The sequence below is a fragment of the Monodelphis domestica genome, chromosome 1 (assembly GCF_027887165.1).
Source record: "Monodelphis domestica isolate mMonDom1 chromosome 1, mMonDom1.pri, whole genome shotgun sequence".
NCBI lineage: Eukaryota > Metazoa > Chordata > Mammalia > Didelphimorphia > Didelphidae > Monodelphis > Monodelphis domestica.
The window spans coordinates 713285089-713301295 of NC_077227.1; the positions used below are offsets into that span (position 1 = coordinate 713285089).

The 16207-nt window shown below is 36.1% G+C and overlaps 1 protein-coding gene across 3 annotated transcripts in view; it reads left to right on the top strand.

Annotated features, from left to right (window-relative positions):
- Window positions 1–16207, top strand: part of PHLPP2 (PH domain and leucine rich repeat protein phosphatase 2) — a 113717-nt gene that overhangs the window by 1412 nt on the left and 96098 nt on the right. For 2 of the 3 annotated variants that reach the window (XR_008917827.1, XM_056824361.1), the window contains exon 2: window positions 15722–15987. Coding sequence is in view for 2 of the 3 variants with exons in the window: in XM_056824361.1 (XP_056680339.1) it covers window positions 15722–15987 (266 nt within the window). In the remaining variant the exon portion in view is untranslated. Of the gene's footprint in view, window positions 1–2149; window positions 5531–15721; window positions 15988–16207 lie in introns of those variants that run through there. The other variant, XM_056824363.1, reaches the window with a different exon arrangement.

Sequence of the window (16207 nt, forward strand, 5' to 3'; positions counted from 1 at the left end):
ATTCAGCAATATATGGTGACACAAATGTATATGTTAGTTAAACACTTCAAGGAAGAAAAAGTTCAGTAAGAGTCTCCTTATCAGAGAATAGTAGGCCTAAAAGATAGGCATTGCCCTCTGTCCTATCGGGCAAACACACTCTGCTGAGGAGCTCTGGAATGAGTACCAGGCTTGGAAGATAACTTGTCACTTAGTGCACCAGGACTTCATCTGAGGGTTTATTGCAAAAAACATTCGATTTCTTTTCATTATAATACTCTGCTGGTGCTATGGGAGGGTGAGGTCTCTAGGGTTATTAAGTCTGACCTTACTGATTACAGTCCACACACAGGTGGGGTAGTTTTACAACTAAATAGGCAGCCTGTGGAGGATGTTAAAAAGTTCCTTTAGGTAGATGAGTTGTATTTTAGACTGTCAGACTACCGGCTTAACATTTTGTAATTTGTAAGGGGGGGGGGGGGGGACAACAGAGAATTCTTTTTGGGTGATCCTAAAGCTTTATTGAAAAACATTTTGCACATGCTCTCTGTGGGGATTGCAACCATGTCTAAAAAAATAGCAAATTTAGACCCGAAATGTATATACAGAATTATAGGTTTGGTAGATTTAACGTAAATACTTCTTAAATAATTTTTTTTCCTTCCAAGTAAATAGAATATGAGTGTACTTAATGCTTTTTTTTTTTTAATCCTTACCCTTTTAGAATAGTTACTAAGTATTGATTTCAAGGCAGATGGTAGGAAGGGATAGGCAATGGGAATCTATTGACTTGATCAGAGCTCAATCTGAGGTCATATTTGAACCCAGGACTTACCAGCTTTAGGTCTGGCTCTCAATCCACAGAGCCACTTAGCTTGCCTCCTAGACCTTTGCTTTTAAAATTATTTTTTAAAAGGTGGACTGTCTGTGTTGAGAGAAAGTAGATGTATAGAAAGTAGGTATTCACCTGCTTTACACCATGTTTTCACTTTTTAACTGTCCATAGAAATTGCATGAGGTTAAGAAACACTAAGATGATATTCTTATGTGTATCTTTGTGTGGCTAGTCCTTCCAAATTTAAAATTTTAAGTGATGGAAAGTTAATTTCATCATTTAAAATACTTTATGTTCAAAATGCACTAACATCTGTGTTTCTTTGCTCATTGGTATCCTCATTTTGGATTTTTGTTGGATACCTGTGATGTCACTGATGTAGGAGACTTCTAGTGAGGTATTCCTTCCTCTTCCTCACCCTTTCTTCTCCTCCTAATGTGGCACTTAAATGAGTGAGTGTTTACTGATCTTGTCATTCTTCTTTTAGCCTAGGATTTCTGTTCATTTTTGTCCACTTAAAAATGTAAAACTGTAATGGTAAATACCCAACTGCAATTCTTGACTGGAAAGGTTTGCTTTCTGGAAGTATCTTTTAAATATTAAATATTTTCTTTTGTAAAGATTGGTTACAGCCTTATTTTCCCTTAGATGGGTTATCATGATACCAGCTCATGGATGAGCCTTGTAGGGATAAAATGCTGTGTTTTTACCAAAGAGTGCTGTGAGTCTAAAAGCTAAGAACGTCTCAGAGACAATCTATTTAGCAATACAAGATGCTTAGGACACATTTCAGGCAGCTTCAGAGAGGAAGAAAGCATCAGGTAATTCATCAGTACTTTGCAATTTTATTGCAACACACCCACTAACAGGTTTTTGCCAGAATGATTTAACTTATTATTTAGTCATTTTTTTAGTATGATTGTGAATCAGTTTAAGAGAATTGAAGATAACATAGAAAAAATTAGAATTCAACACTTTACCTAAGCAAGGTTGAATACACGTATATTGTATATTAAGGAAATTTTTTTTTGTCTTTGGGATAAAGCATATAGATTAATCTGTATTAGAGACATTGAATCTTGTGTTCAGAGTACTTAATACAAATGGGAAGAAGTTACTTTGACTTATAGATTTTTTCTGCTTTCAGAAAATTGATAATTTTGGGATTACTTCATTTTTTACTATATCTGTAATCTCATCATGGTTGGTTATTAACAGGCCAGGTGGCAATCCATCTATATTGCTTTATCATATATATATATATATATATATATATATATATATATATATATATATATATGTTTTTTTTTCCATTTTCTTTATATAACTCTTCCGTAGAGGATCTATCCCAAGTGATAGAAGTTGCCTTCTGATACTTTCAATATTTTATGGATACTAGTCTTCTTAACATGTTGGCCCATCTTTTATCCTATACACAACTGATACACTTTTTTCCCCCTCATAAACATTTTTGACATGAAAAAGGAAATCCAGACCTATGTGAGGAACTTGATTATGAGACTGGGTGGATGGAGTGAAAGGACATGTGGAACTGAAAAGGAAGGAAATTCCCTTAGCATTTGAAAGGTACATGTATACTCTAAAATAGTAACTATCTATTCTCTCAAGGAATGTTAAGGTGGACAACATAGGTGAGGTGTAAGTTAGGAGATAATAAGAGTCAGAGGAAAACAAGATGGCTAAAAGCTGCTGCTTCTATCTTAGAATCAATACTGTGTATTGGTTCTGATGCAGAAGAGGGGTAAGGTCCAGACAATAGGTATTATGTGACTTGCCCAGGGTCACACAGACGTGTCTGAGGTAACATTTGAACCTAGGATCTCCTGTCTTTAGGCTTGTCTCTCAATCCACTGGGCCACCGAGCTGCCCCTATTAGCTTCTTTTATGAAGACAGTTAATCTAAAAAAGATTTGGTGGGTTTAGTGGACTACAAGTTTAATATGAGTTAATAGGCAGCCAAGAAAGCTGATCTAATCTTAAACTGTAATGAGAGGGATAATTAAGGTAGCATCCAGGACTAGGGAAGTGGATTGTCCTGTAATTAATTCTGCCCTTTTCAGATTACATCTGAAATACTATGTTGAGTTTTGGAATTAAATTGATAAGCCACAAAGCATCCAGAGGAGGGCAGGTAGGATGGTGAAGGGCCTTGAGTTCTTGCCATGTAAAGATGAGTTAAAAATATTGAGGATGATTAAGAAGGAGAAGAGAAGACTTAAGGAGAGAATGGCACAACTATTATAGTATTTGAAAGGCTGGCATATGGAAAATGGATAGACCAGTTCTTTTTGGCCCCAGAGGACAGAACTAGGAACAATGAGGTGGGCATTACAAATAGCCAGATTTATTCTTGATGCTGGGAAAAACTTCTTAACCATTAGAGATAATTAAAAATGAATGTACTGTAGTGTATTCTCCCCTTTCTGAAGGTCTTTAAACAAAATCTGGGTGAACACTTGTCATCTGTATTGTAGAAAGATTTCTTGTTCAGATCTGATTTAGATTAGATGGATTTGGCTTCTTGAATAAAAAATAAGCCACTGACAATAAGAGGTCCTCAAAAAAAGAAGAAAAATATAGAATTAAAACCATACTGACTTGAATTTTTCAGCTCTTTAATATAATTCTCTGAGCAGCTTTTAACCTTTTAGAAAACTATACTGGGACAGTACAGAATCACAAAATCACAGAATTTGAGAGTTGTGAAGGATCTCAGTGGCCATTTAATCCATATTATAAGGAATTCCCACTATAAATGAGAAAATATTTGTAAAGCCCATATTATAGTGTCCAGAATAGAGTAAGCAGATACTTAAATGCTTGTTTCTGGTTCTCCCCTGAAAAGGAATCATCCAACCTCTGTTTGAAGAAATCCTTACCTCCAAAGTCATTTCACTTCATTTTTTGACAGCTTTAATTATTATTGTTATTGTTATTTTTAAACCCTCACCTTCCATCTTAGAATCAATACTGAGTATTGGTTCCAAGGCAGAAGAGCAGTAAGGGCTAGCCAGTGGTGGTTAATTGACTTGCCCAGGGAACTTGGTTCTCTTAAATTAAATGCCTACAATGTACAAGAGATAGTAATAGGCTCTGGAGATACAAGAAGACCCTTCTCTCAAGGAACTTGTATTGCAGAGTTACAACATATACCTAAATAGCAGGGAAGCATTTATCCTGCTTTTCTAAAGTAAGTCAACAATATTGCGAAGGTATCCTCTTTCCACAAGGTTCCTTTTTCTCTGTCACCTCCCTTCTCAGGAGATAACTTCATCTGCTGAAAAAATCAAAGGCTGTGCCGTTTTGGGCTTCTTCATCTCCTCTATTCCAAATCTGATCTGCCCTGCATCTAAAAACATATTTTATTGATGCCTTATTTATACTTCACTGTCATTTCTCAGTAATCCCTTCCTTTGAAATAAACACTTAAGAAGAACAAACCAATGCATGGACCATGTCTGACAATATATGTAATTGTCTTTATTCCTAGTCCCCTTTATATATATTGACCCTTGTAAAAATGGAGATTTGAACCCCAGACTTCAATCCCCAGAAGTCCTTGGCAGTTCCCAGAATTCCTTATAATCTCACCTGAATCCCCACCTGGGCTAAGAACACAATTTGTATTTAAACTGACTGTACCGCCGACTTGGCCTCTCTGCTTCCGCTTCTAAGCACATGCATCTCACAAGATGTAAAGTAAGTGGTTATGAATGGGCTATTCTGCCCTAGACATGTGCTTTTCTTATTTTGTATTTTCTTATTTCCTTGATTTCTAATAATCTTTAATAAACCTCTAAAAAATAATACTTTTAGTAGAGAAACTAAATTTAAATGTTACAGTTTAATTTAACTGTTATACCCCTATCTCCCCTCTTTTTTGCCAGGCTCTGAGGAAGATGTCCTTTTATTTATTTGTCAAGTTCAGCCTTATATTTTTACTCTTCCATCTTCTAGGAGCTTTCCTCACTGATTGTTTCCTCTTTGTTCCTCATCTTTAGTTCTTTCCCTTTCTATTGGCTCCTTTCTTATTGCCTATAAACATTCTTAATTCTCTCTCAGAGTTTAGATGCCTTTACTTCACCCTTCTATCACCTCAAGTCCTATATCTCTCCTTCCTTTTACTGTCAGACTTTTTAGAAAGAGTGGTCTGATTTTTAGCTCCACTTTTCTTACCACATACTTCTCAAACTGTATATTTGGGTTTCTGAGCTCTGATACTACTGAAACGTTTCTCTCCAATGTTACCAGTGGTCTCTTAAATGCTGTATGCAGTAGTCTGTTAAGTCTTCAATGATGACCTTTTTGTAGGCTTTTACGTTTAACCTAAACCATCCTCTCCTTCCAACTTAATCAATGTGGACAATGCTTCAGCAAAGGAAATTGAGAAGGAACAGACAACAGGAGAATCCAGGACAGAGAAGTGTCACAGAAACCCAGAGAAGAGAGAGTGATCAACAATGTTAAATCAGAAAGGCATCAAGGATTGAAGAAAAGACTATTAGATCTGACAATTAAGCTATCACTACCAACTTTAGAAATAGTTTTAGATGAATGAAGTCAGAAGCTAGATTTCAAGAAGTTGAGAAGTAAATGAGATTACATAAAATGGGGGCAATGAATGTAGAAAATATTTCTAGGAGCTCAGCTGTGAAAGGAAGAGGAGATCCATATGGGGGACATCTGGATGCATTTGTAAGTAGGGGAAGAAATGGTAAATAGAGATTGAAGATGAGAAGGGATAATTGTCAAGGCTAATCTGTTGGAAGATGGGAGTAGGAATGGGATCCATAGTACAATGAAGGGTCTTACCATGTCAATGAGAAGGGCTACCTCTTCAGATCCTGGGGTAAAGGAGGGCAGAATAGGAGGTGACTTCAAGGTAGTGAGATGTAGACCAGGGAAGAAGGAGCTTGCGATGACAGTTTATTTCTCATCATTTTGCCTTCTATTTTTACTGTAAAGTTGAAACTGTTTGTAGAGAAGATAGAAGAGGTAGTATGAGAGACTTGGATAGTACTTGACATTTCTCTTGATTGAATTTCAAATCATTAGATTCAGCTCAATTCTCTAGCACAGTCATGGTGAACCTTTTAGAGACCAAGTGCCTAGACTACTACCCTCAGGCCTTATGGGAGCTGCCTGCCTTACCCCAGACAGGGGAGGGAGGAAGTGCTCCCTTTGGGCTACTGGGTGGAGGGGCAGATCATGTGAGAAATGACCTCACAGGGAGGGGGGGGGAGCAGCCCCCTCCGGCACATGTGACATTGGTTCTTCCAACATGACTGTAGTATCAGGTTCTTTTATTTCCTTCTAATTCTAACCCTTACCTTCCATCTTAGAATCAATATTGATTCTAAGGCATAAGAAGGGTAAGGACTAGGCAGTGGGGGTTAAGTGATTTGCCCAGAATCACACAGCTAGGAAGTGTCTGAGGCCAGAGTTGAACCCAGGACCTCCCATCTCTAGGCCTGATTCTCAATTCACTCAGCCACCCACCTGCCCCCCAGGCTCAGTTTTGAATTGGCACAGTAGATAGTCCTGGGCCTAAAGTCAGGAAATCTCTTTCTGAGTTCAAATCCTGCCTCAAATACTAGCTATGTGACACTGGACAAGTCACTTAAGTCTATTTGTCTCAGTTCCTCATCTATAAAATAAAAATATTAACACAGAACTGATCACAGTTTAGTGGTGCACCTGACTGTAGATCTCCTGTCAAGTTTACATTGAACTGTTAATGAATTATCTTCGTATTTGGTTACTTAACCAGTTTTGAATTAAAAAAAAAATTTTTTTTTTAAACCCTTACCTGCCATCTTGGAGTCAATACTGTGTATTGGCTCCAAGGCAGAAGAGTGGTAAGGGCTAGGCAATGGGGGTCAAGTGACTTGCCCAGGGTCACACAGCTGGGAAGTGTCTGAGGCCAGATTTGAACCCAGGATCTCCCATCTCTAGGCCTGATTCTCAATCCACTCAGCCACCCACCTGCCCCCTTGAATTCTTTTAATTGTACTGTTTTCTGGCCAATATTGCCTAGGATTTATTTCACCAAATGCTTTGATGAAATCTACTAAACTGTAGCCATGGTAGTACCTTGAGTTCCAAGTTAGTTACTGTATCAAAAAATGATATGTTCTTGATGAAACAATGATAAGTCTTTTTGTGATTCTTGTTTCTTGATTTGGGTGATGACTAGTGATTAATAGTTACAGCATTTTCTCAGTAATCAAAGCCAAGCTTACAGACTTATTGTTTCTCAATTTTATTTTCTTCTCATTTAAAAAAAAAACCTCAGCATTTGCCTTTCACTAATCCTACAGTGTGTCTTCTGTTTTCACCATCCTAAAATTTTGACAGTGGTTCAGAGATTACATTTAGCAGGGTTTTTTTTTTTTTCTTCCCAGAATCCAGGGCATGGTTCATCTTAGCCAGTGATTATGAGTTGATCATGGACAATTAAATGCTCTCACTTCTTTTTCTTGACTTGCCTATTCACTTTCTGTTAACCATTTTTGTTTAGTACTGTCTAGCCCAAAGGTCATTCTTCTTGGCAAAGGAAATAGGAACAAAAAAGGAGTTAAGCAGCTTTGCCTTCCTTCAGTCAATTACTATTCCAATTACTCTGCATAAAGGTTCTTTCCTTGTGGTGTTTTTCCTTTCCTCACTATAACTAAAAAGAAACAACTCTTTTTGGTTTTCCTTTGCATTCTTCCTTAGCTCATTCTTGATACTTATATTTACAGGATCATGCATTGCTTTTGAATTCATCCTCTATTGATTTCCTTTGAATACATTTGTGGACAAATTCTTTCCAAATCAGAGTGGATAGGTGAATTACTTGTATAGTATGTTGGTCTCTTTTAATACAATTATCATTTTTCTTCTTCATTGGATTTTTTTCCTTTTATGATTTCAGAATCAGCTTTCCTTTTCCTCTTCATCTAATATGCTCTGAGGGTTTTTTTTAGATCATTGGATCCTATGTATCTTTCCTTTAAATCCCTTGAAATGTGTTCTTCTGAAATCTACGATGTATTTCTTTTCTCTCCTCTATCATAAATTCTAGCAGGGAACATTAATTTTCCTTGAAGATCACCATCATTTACTCCCAAGCAACTAGTTCCTCCCTACTGGTAAAAATCAGATTTAGGAAAGGATTTTCCCCTTGTCTAATTCCTTCACATTTGGATGATGAAATTGGTATCATGGCAGGCCAAGAAGTTATTAACAGGTCCACTGGATGTTTAGATAATTGGGGTCTTTCATTGTTTTTTTTTAATTAGAATTTTTTTTTATCAACAGAAATCTATTTTCTCTTCTACCCATGCTCCCACACCCCATTGATAAAAAAAAAAATTCCCTGTAACACATAAATAGTCAAGCAAAATATATTCCTCCATCACTGCTACAGTCATGCCTATCTGGGCTCATATAGAACCTGGACTTGTGATCTGTTTCCACACATCATCTATTCTTTTTCTTGGGGTGGACTGTAGTATACTTGGCTGACAAAAAAGTCCTCATCCTAATACTCTCTGTTTCTCTCTTCTACTTTCCAGATTTCTTCATGGGTATAACGTCTTTTTATACTTTTATACCTTACTCCCAACTCACATTTTCCTTGCCATCTAGTACCCTTGTTCCTATCATAGATCTTATCCCACCAAGCTTCAGTAATGCTTGTGAGATCTAATTTGCTTCCTTGTTTCAAAAGCACCAATTCACTTACTGCCTGAAATTTGGACATTTTAAAAAATAGATATTTGAGGCCAAAGGTTTTAGTCCCCTATGAGCTTCTCGGTGCCTTTACAGTAATTTTTCCTATATCGTGGTTTCTCTATAGTATCTAGTTTGATAAATAAACTTAAATGCTTTTCTCTTTCTTATCCTTTTATTTCTTGTCCTCTTTCTTATCCATTTTCTCTCCCCTTCCCTCCCAATCTTGTCTGTAAAAAGACATGCTTTATTGTTAGTCCTTTGAAGTACCAACTGATCACTATTCTTAATGTCTTTCACCATTTTCCCCCTTTTACATTATTTTGGTTATTGTATACATATTTCCAGTCAAGGTAACTTAATAGCTCTATAAGCCATCTCACATGTCTAGAATACACTGCTTCCCCATTTCAATCTTATAGAATACTTACTTTCTTTAACAGCTCAGCTCTGAGTATCATCTTCCTGAATCCTTTCCTAATGCCTGCAGTTGTTAATGCTCTATATCTCCTCAAATTACCTTGTATTTACTTACCTGTGGACATTATATTCTATTAAGGTAGCTGATGGAGAAATGGATAAAGCACTAGTTATGGAGTCAGGAGCATCTTAGTTCAAATCCAGCATCAGGCAGTGTGACACTGCACAAGTCACTTCATCTCTGTCTCAATTTCTTCATCCCCAAAATGTGGGTAATAATAGTGTCTTTCATTAAGGATTCTTTTGAGGAACAAATGAGATAATATTTTTATTTTCATTTTGAATTTTAAAAACCCTTCTTTTCTATATTAGTATAATTTCTAAGCATTTGGGGTTAAATGACTCCCCAGGATCATACAGCTAGAAAGTGTCTGAGGCCAGATTGGAAACTTCTGACTCTAGACTGTATCCACTGTGTTGTCTAACTACCCTAAGATAAATTTTTAAATAGCATAGTGCCTGGCACATTATGGGTGCTATATATCAGATGTCCATTCATTTCTATTCTTTAAGCTGAAAGATAACTTTGATAGAAGCAGAGATTGCTTTTTTCCTTCTCTTTGTAGCTTTAGCAGCTAGCACAATCTCTTGCATGTTGTGACCTAATTTTTTAAATTGAGTACTACAGTTAAAATCCATATTTATGTAAAACATTTTCTCATAACCCTGTGTAGTTAGAAGATAGAAGTTCAGAAGATAGAAGTAAAACAGCCTATCCATATGGGCTGTTATAACACAACATGCTATGTAATGCTTTTTTTCCCCCCTTCCTTCCCCTTTTCTGTTCCAAATACAGATATACCATAGTCTTTTTTTAAGTGGGTAGTAGATCTAATATTTTTTAAAAGGGCTCTTATTGACTTCCTTAATTTATTGATGAGGGCATGCCCTCTAATAATCCAGATCATAGATGGTGGACCATTCCATACAGTTGAGGCACATTCGTTAGGCTTACCCTCAAAACATTAATTTTATACTGACAGGCAGATTTCTATGAGAGTGACTGCCAGGTTTCCCCTCAGTGGTCTAGGAGAGTAACCTTTGAGAAGTTGTTTATTTTTTTTTCTATAGCTTTTACAATTTTTTAATTTTTACTGTAGTTTACAAAACCCCACCAATTTTTCCCACTGATTATAAGTGGATCAGTTGACCAGAATTAATTACCATTTAGAAACTGCTGTTCAGGTGAAATTGGACTCAGAGAGAGAGAGAGAGAGAGAGAGAGAGAGAGAGAGAGAGAGCGCATTTGGCAAGAGTAATTCAAGTTTCCTCATTGCTAGAAATCCTACCCTTGTCTTCCACTTCTTAGGGGACTTGTGAAGATCTTCTTAGGTATGGTATTGTTAATGTTGGATTCTTGGAAGAGTCATATTCTAGTTTTCTTTCTTTGGGAGTTAATTTATGACTTGTTCATCTTCTTTTTCCTAGTCTGGGTTATTAAAAAAATTTTTTTTTGGTTTATAAATCCTCATTCATTTACTTTTTATCTATTTTATTGGCATAAAATGGGCAAGATGTTTTTTACTATTTTCCTTTATTACTCATTTCTTGTGAAATTTTTGATACTGATATTTTTGATATTTCCTCAAATTGAATTACCTAATGATTTATCTATTTTATTGTCCAGGTATTCTTCCATATCTGGAGGGTTATCAGCACAAATTATTTTTGGCCTTCCCTTCATACTAGTCCACTTTTCTTCTTTTATGGGGTGTTTATAGCAACTTATAAAATTTGGATTAAGTATTCAATTATAGGCTACATGTAGGTTAGTAGTAACATTTCTATCTTTTGTTGACTTCTGGCTTTTGTGGTCTTTTTGCAAACTTCTTATTTTAACTTAAAAAAAGAAATTGGGTATATTTATGGTATTAAAAGATAAAATATTTTGGCATTATGCAGTACTGCATACATATTTTATGCATTTCCGAATTTCTAACCTTTTAATGTGTTGTTTAATGCATGTCATCTATGGCTTCTTTAAAACTCTGGAAAAATCTCCATTTAATTTCTTATACCATCCACTGATTTATTGAAACTGAAATGACAAAACTTGCAGTGTGAAAGAAATACCTGTATTTTTAAAGGACAAGCTCCTAGTTTTATTAATTTTCTTTTAGCTTTTAGTTTTGTTAATCTTGTCTTTGATCTTCACAATTTCTATTTTTTTTTTTTTGAAACCCTTACCTTCTGTCTTGGAGTCAATACTGTGTATTGGCTCCAAGGCAGAAGAGTGGTAAGGGCTAGGCAATGGGGGTTAAGTGACTTGCCCAGGGTCACACAGCTAGGAAGTGTCTGAGGCCAGATTTGAACCTAGGACCTCCCGTCTCTAGGCCTGACTCTCAATCCACTGAGCCACCCAGCTGCCCCTCTATTTTGGTTTTAAAATGTAGACATAAAATTTTGTTTTCTAGTCTTTGCAGTTGAATACTGATAAGTTGATCCCCCCCTTTTTTTGTCATTTTCTTTGGAGAAAATTGCTATTTCTTTGGTTTATTTCTTGACTCATTAAACTCTCTAATATTAAGTTATTTAACCTTTAATTTTCAAACCTTTCTTCAACCTCCCTTTTAAAATATAATTTCTATACAGAAGAAAAATAGATGCTTGACCACATGGGCTGATGGGGATATGATTGGGGATGTAGACTCTAAGTGATCACCCTAGTGCAAATATCAATAATATGGAAATAGGTCTTGATCAATGACACATGTAAAACCCAGTGGAGTTGTGTGTCAGGTACTGGAGGGGGGTGGGGGTAGAAGAGGAAAAGAACACGAATCTTGTAACCATGGAAAAATATTCTAAATTAATTAAATAAAAATTTCCAAATTAAAAAAATATAATTTCTATTATATTTATATTTACTATTTCTGATTTTATGCATTTTTGATTTTTCTATTTTGCCACATAACCAGTTTTTGTGAATGTTCGCAGAAATATGCTTACTCTTTCTATTCCCATTCAATTAATTGCCAGAGATCTTTCATATATAACCTTTATAAAATTCTGTTCAAATTCTTATCTTCTTTCTTTAGTTTTGGCTAAATTTGTTAATATCTGAAAGGGGTACATTGAGGTTTGCCAGTGTCTTTCTCCTTGTAATTTGATTAGCCATTCAGTGCATATATGTAGAATATTTATATTCATTGTCTGGTTTCTTTTAGCATACCATAAGGTTCCATGTTAATCTATTTTGATTTTGGCTTTGTTTTTGATCATGATTACTATTTAATTTTTTTTGAGTTCTGTCTTATTTTAATTCTGAACCCTTGCATTTCAAATATGCATATTGTTAACAGCACATTGTTAGATTTTGCTTTCCAATCCATTTTTCTCTCCTTTTCTGTTTTATTGGTGTTTATCCCATCCACATTCACAATTATGGTTAAATGTGTGTTTTTCTCTGTTCTCTTATGTTTTTTTCTACTGCTTTTCCCCTTGCTCCCTTCTTTACAAAGGAGAGTAGTTAGAATGAAGTATGCTCAGGGCTTGGCGTGGTCTGCTTTTGCTCTCCTACCTACCCTTCTTCTTGATCTATCTTCTGAGGTTTTTGAGTTGGTATTGCCAATGATTAATTTCTTCCTCCCTGATTCTTCCTTCCATCTCCTCTTCTTGTTCTCAACCAGTTGCCTTGTTGATTTCAATACATTACCACTACAAACTGTGTGTGTGTGTGTGTGTGTGTGTGTGTGTGTGTGTGTGTGTGTGTATGTGTGTGTGTATGTGTGTGTGTGTTTTCTCTCCTCCTTTGGACCAGTTCATAGGAAAATATAAAAGTGAAGTTCAATTGACAACTTGTTCTTCTACTCTTCCCCATTTTTATGTTTGCATAATCTTCCTACTTGTTTGCTTATTTAATATCTAATAAACTGAGGCCATTGAATAGAGTTTTCTGTTGCATCATTCCTGGAAACTTGTTTGATTTTGACAGATGGACATTACTTTGTTGGAGGGGGAACCTTTAAAGAAGTGTTTAGTTCTACTGAATCATAATTAACAAATGATAAGCAAAAGCATAGTAGGATCTTGTGTTCACTACCTCTTTCAGGCAATTGAATGACTACAAAAATGTGATCTGTATAATATTGTTTGGAAAAGCCTACCTACTTCAATCACAGACCTTCATCAAGAATGCCCATTAACGTAGATGTATATTACAATTAAAGGTTATATAGAGGTGGGAGAGAAGGCAGATTGTGTGTGTGTGTGTGTGTGTGTGTGTGTATGTACACACACATACACATTTTTTTGGTTAATTAAATCTGTTTTTTTTCTAAGCCTCTTCTTTCCTGTATCATGAGCATTTTCTTTAGGGCTCTCAAAGTTGCATTGCCTCCATCTTAGAATTCCTCTCTGTATACTTGACTTTTCTTTGTGTGTGTGTGTGTTTTTTCCCAGTGTATCTAGGATATAGTATTGAGAGTTCAGATATGGTAGGAAATGCCACTATTTTTGATGCTGAAGAGTTCATTATAAAAATGTTTAGAGATCTTCATTTCTTATTTCTTTATTTGTTTAATTTCATTCTTAAATGCCTTCAGAAGGACTTGTCATAGTTTTTCTCTCACTATGCTTTCTGTAAATGGTTATACCCTTCCCTCTTTGTTTTAAGATAATCCCACCTCGAAATTTCTGCCATTCTCTTCAAGATTTTATTGAATTATATTCTGAGACATTGCTTTCTTTAATGTTGTATCTTTCCCTGTTGAAAGAAGATTACATGTATCTCATTGCACAGTCAGTCATATCCTAAGGCACTTTAACCTGTCAGTGATATGCAAAGTGGATAAGAGACCACAAAAGTTGATCTGCATTCATGACATCGGACCTCTCTTTTGCATGCCTGTTTATAGGACAGCTCTATACTCCTTCTCACCTTTACCTTATAGAATATCTCAGTTTCTTCTAAGTTAATTTTATGTCTCTTTCTGTGGTCAGGCCTTTCCCAATTCCTGACCCTCTTCCACTTCCCTTCCTTCAGTATAACAGTTGGTGTGTATTTTATATGAACTTTAATATGTACTTGTTCTTTTCTCCTAATAGATTGTAAGCACTTAGACAGCAGGAACTGTTGAGTTAATTCTGTTTCTACCCATTATAGCATGAAATAGGTGTGTGACTGCTTGCTGATTGAGATAGGTCCTTGCCATAATGCTCACTGTATCTTCTCATTTTAGTCTCTCTTTTAATTTGTTTTATTTTTGTTTTAACAAGTCTATACACAGGTCTATACACAAACCGCTAACTTAGGGACAACTAGGTGCTCAGTGGATTGAGAGCCATGCCTGGAGGTGGGAGGTTCTGGGTTCAAATGTGGCCTCAGACTCTTCCTAACAGGGTGACCCTGGGCAAGTCACTCAACCCCATTTACCTGGCTCTAACTGCTCTTCTGTACATTGTAACTGATACTTAGTAATCAATTCTAAGACAGTAAAGGTTTAAAAAATATGAGACTTGGAAATCACTGCCCAGTGACAACTTTCTTTTTTCTGTTAAAATTAAATTTTATTCTTTATGATGTTATTTGGTATTTTCCATGTCCAACACCTCTGGACACTTTGAAGAAAATACTCATTATATATAATAAACATGAGGTTTCTTTTGTGTCTAGTATAAGCTTTTTTCCCTAATAATGTTTTTTGACTCATTTTTCATCCTCCCCATTCAAATACTTTTCATTAAAGTCATTAAGTATTAAAGTATATGTTGACTTAATTTGGAGGGTCTTCTCAGTTTCTTTTTGTAGACTTTACTTAGGCAGTTAGAGCAATGAACCTCAAATCAGAAAGCCCTCTAAGACACTTAATCAGCTGTGTAACCAAGTCACTTAACCTCGGCCTGAATTTCCTCATTCATGAAATGAGGACAATAATAGCACCTGCCTCTCAGGATTGTTGTGAGGAGCAAATGAGATACTCAAAAGAGCTTAATTAATGCAGTGCCTGGCACATTAATAAATGCTTATTTCTTTCCTTTTCATCCTTTTCACATAAATATTGATGCTTAAGAAAACAATTATTATCGTGGAATTCTTGGTAATGTTACCCTGAGTAAATGCAATATGAGATGATTAAATATGCCCTGAAATGTTTAAAACCAATCCTACAGAAACCTTTGTTTCTTTAAGAGTCCTGTGAAGCAAAATTGCAAACAGTTATAGTTTCTTTTTGTTGTTTTCTTTAATTTAAAATAAGGATGTCAAGATTGAAATGGTTGGTGCTTCAGTAGTCTGTTCACTTATTGGACAAATGAGATGGAAATTCTTCCTGAGTAAAAGGAGGCAGCAAAAGCTTGATTCAACAATGGGCATATTCCCATTTGGAGAACTTTATCCCTTGGGCTCACAGTTGTACTGGCAGTGGGGGAACATGGAGACTATGGAGAAGACTTTTCAGTTTATTGTGGTGGCACTTAGGAGTTCCATGTGTCTGCACTGGTGTGAAAAATTTGTCAGATGCAGCATTGATGTAATTTTTTGAAAAGGATTCTAGGGTTGGGAAGAATGCAAAGGGGAAGTTTTTGGTTCTGTCATGATGTTGTCTTTCTTGCTTAGTGAGACTGTGAGAGAGGGTTAGAGGAGAAGATGAAGGCGATGAAGTTATTATGCAGGTGACTGTGTAAACAGTCAAATATCATTTGATTGGGAGGTTGGCTATCCTAGCCAGTAATTGCTCTTTGTATTCCTAGAGAAACATGAAGCGGAGTGGAAGCAGGCACTGTTTGCACAGGAGAAGTAGGTTCAGCTCCCGGGAGAGAGACTGGCTAAAAGAGGATGTGAAGAGGGGCTGTGTCTACCTCTATGGAGCCGAAACAGCTGCTGCCACTGCTGCTGCCACCTCATCCTCTTTGGAATTACACCTTGTCCTTTGCACAGTAGACACAGCAGCATCTGAGATATGTGCTGGAGAGGGAAAAGAAAGCCTTTATCTACAGCTCCATGGAGATCTAGTCAGGTAAGTTTGGAGTTACAACCTATTTTCTTAAGGAATATATAAATACAATTAAGGCATACTGCTTGAAAGTGGATTATAGGGAGAGGAGTCTTTAATTATGTCAGAATTGATGGAGGAGTGACTAGACTCGGCTAAATATAATCTTTGACCAGTGACCCTGGAATTTGAAGATTTAAATTGGGGAATGTCTGATATAGGAATTTGTTTAGTTAATGTCATT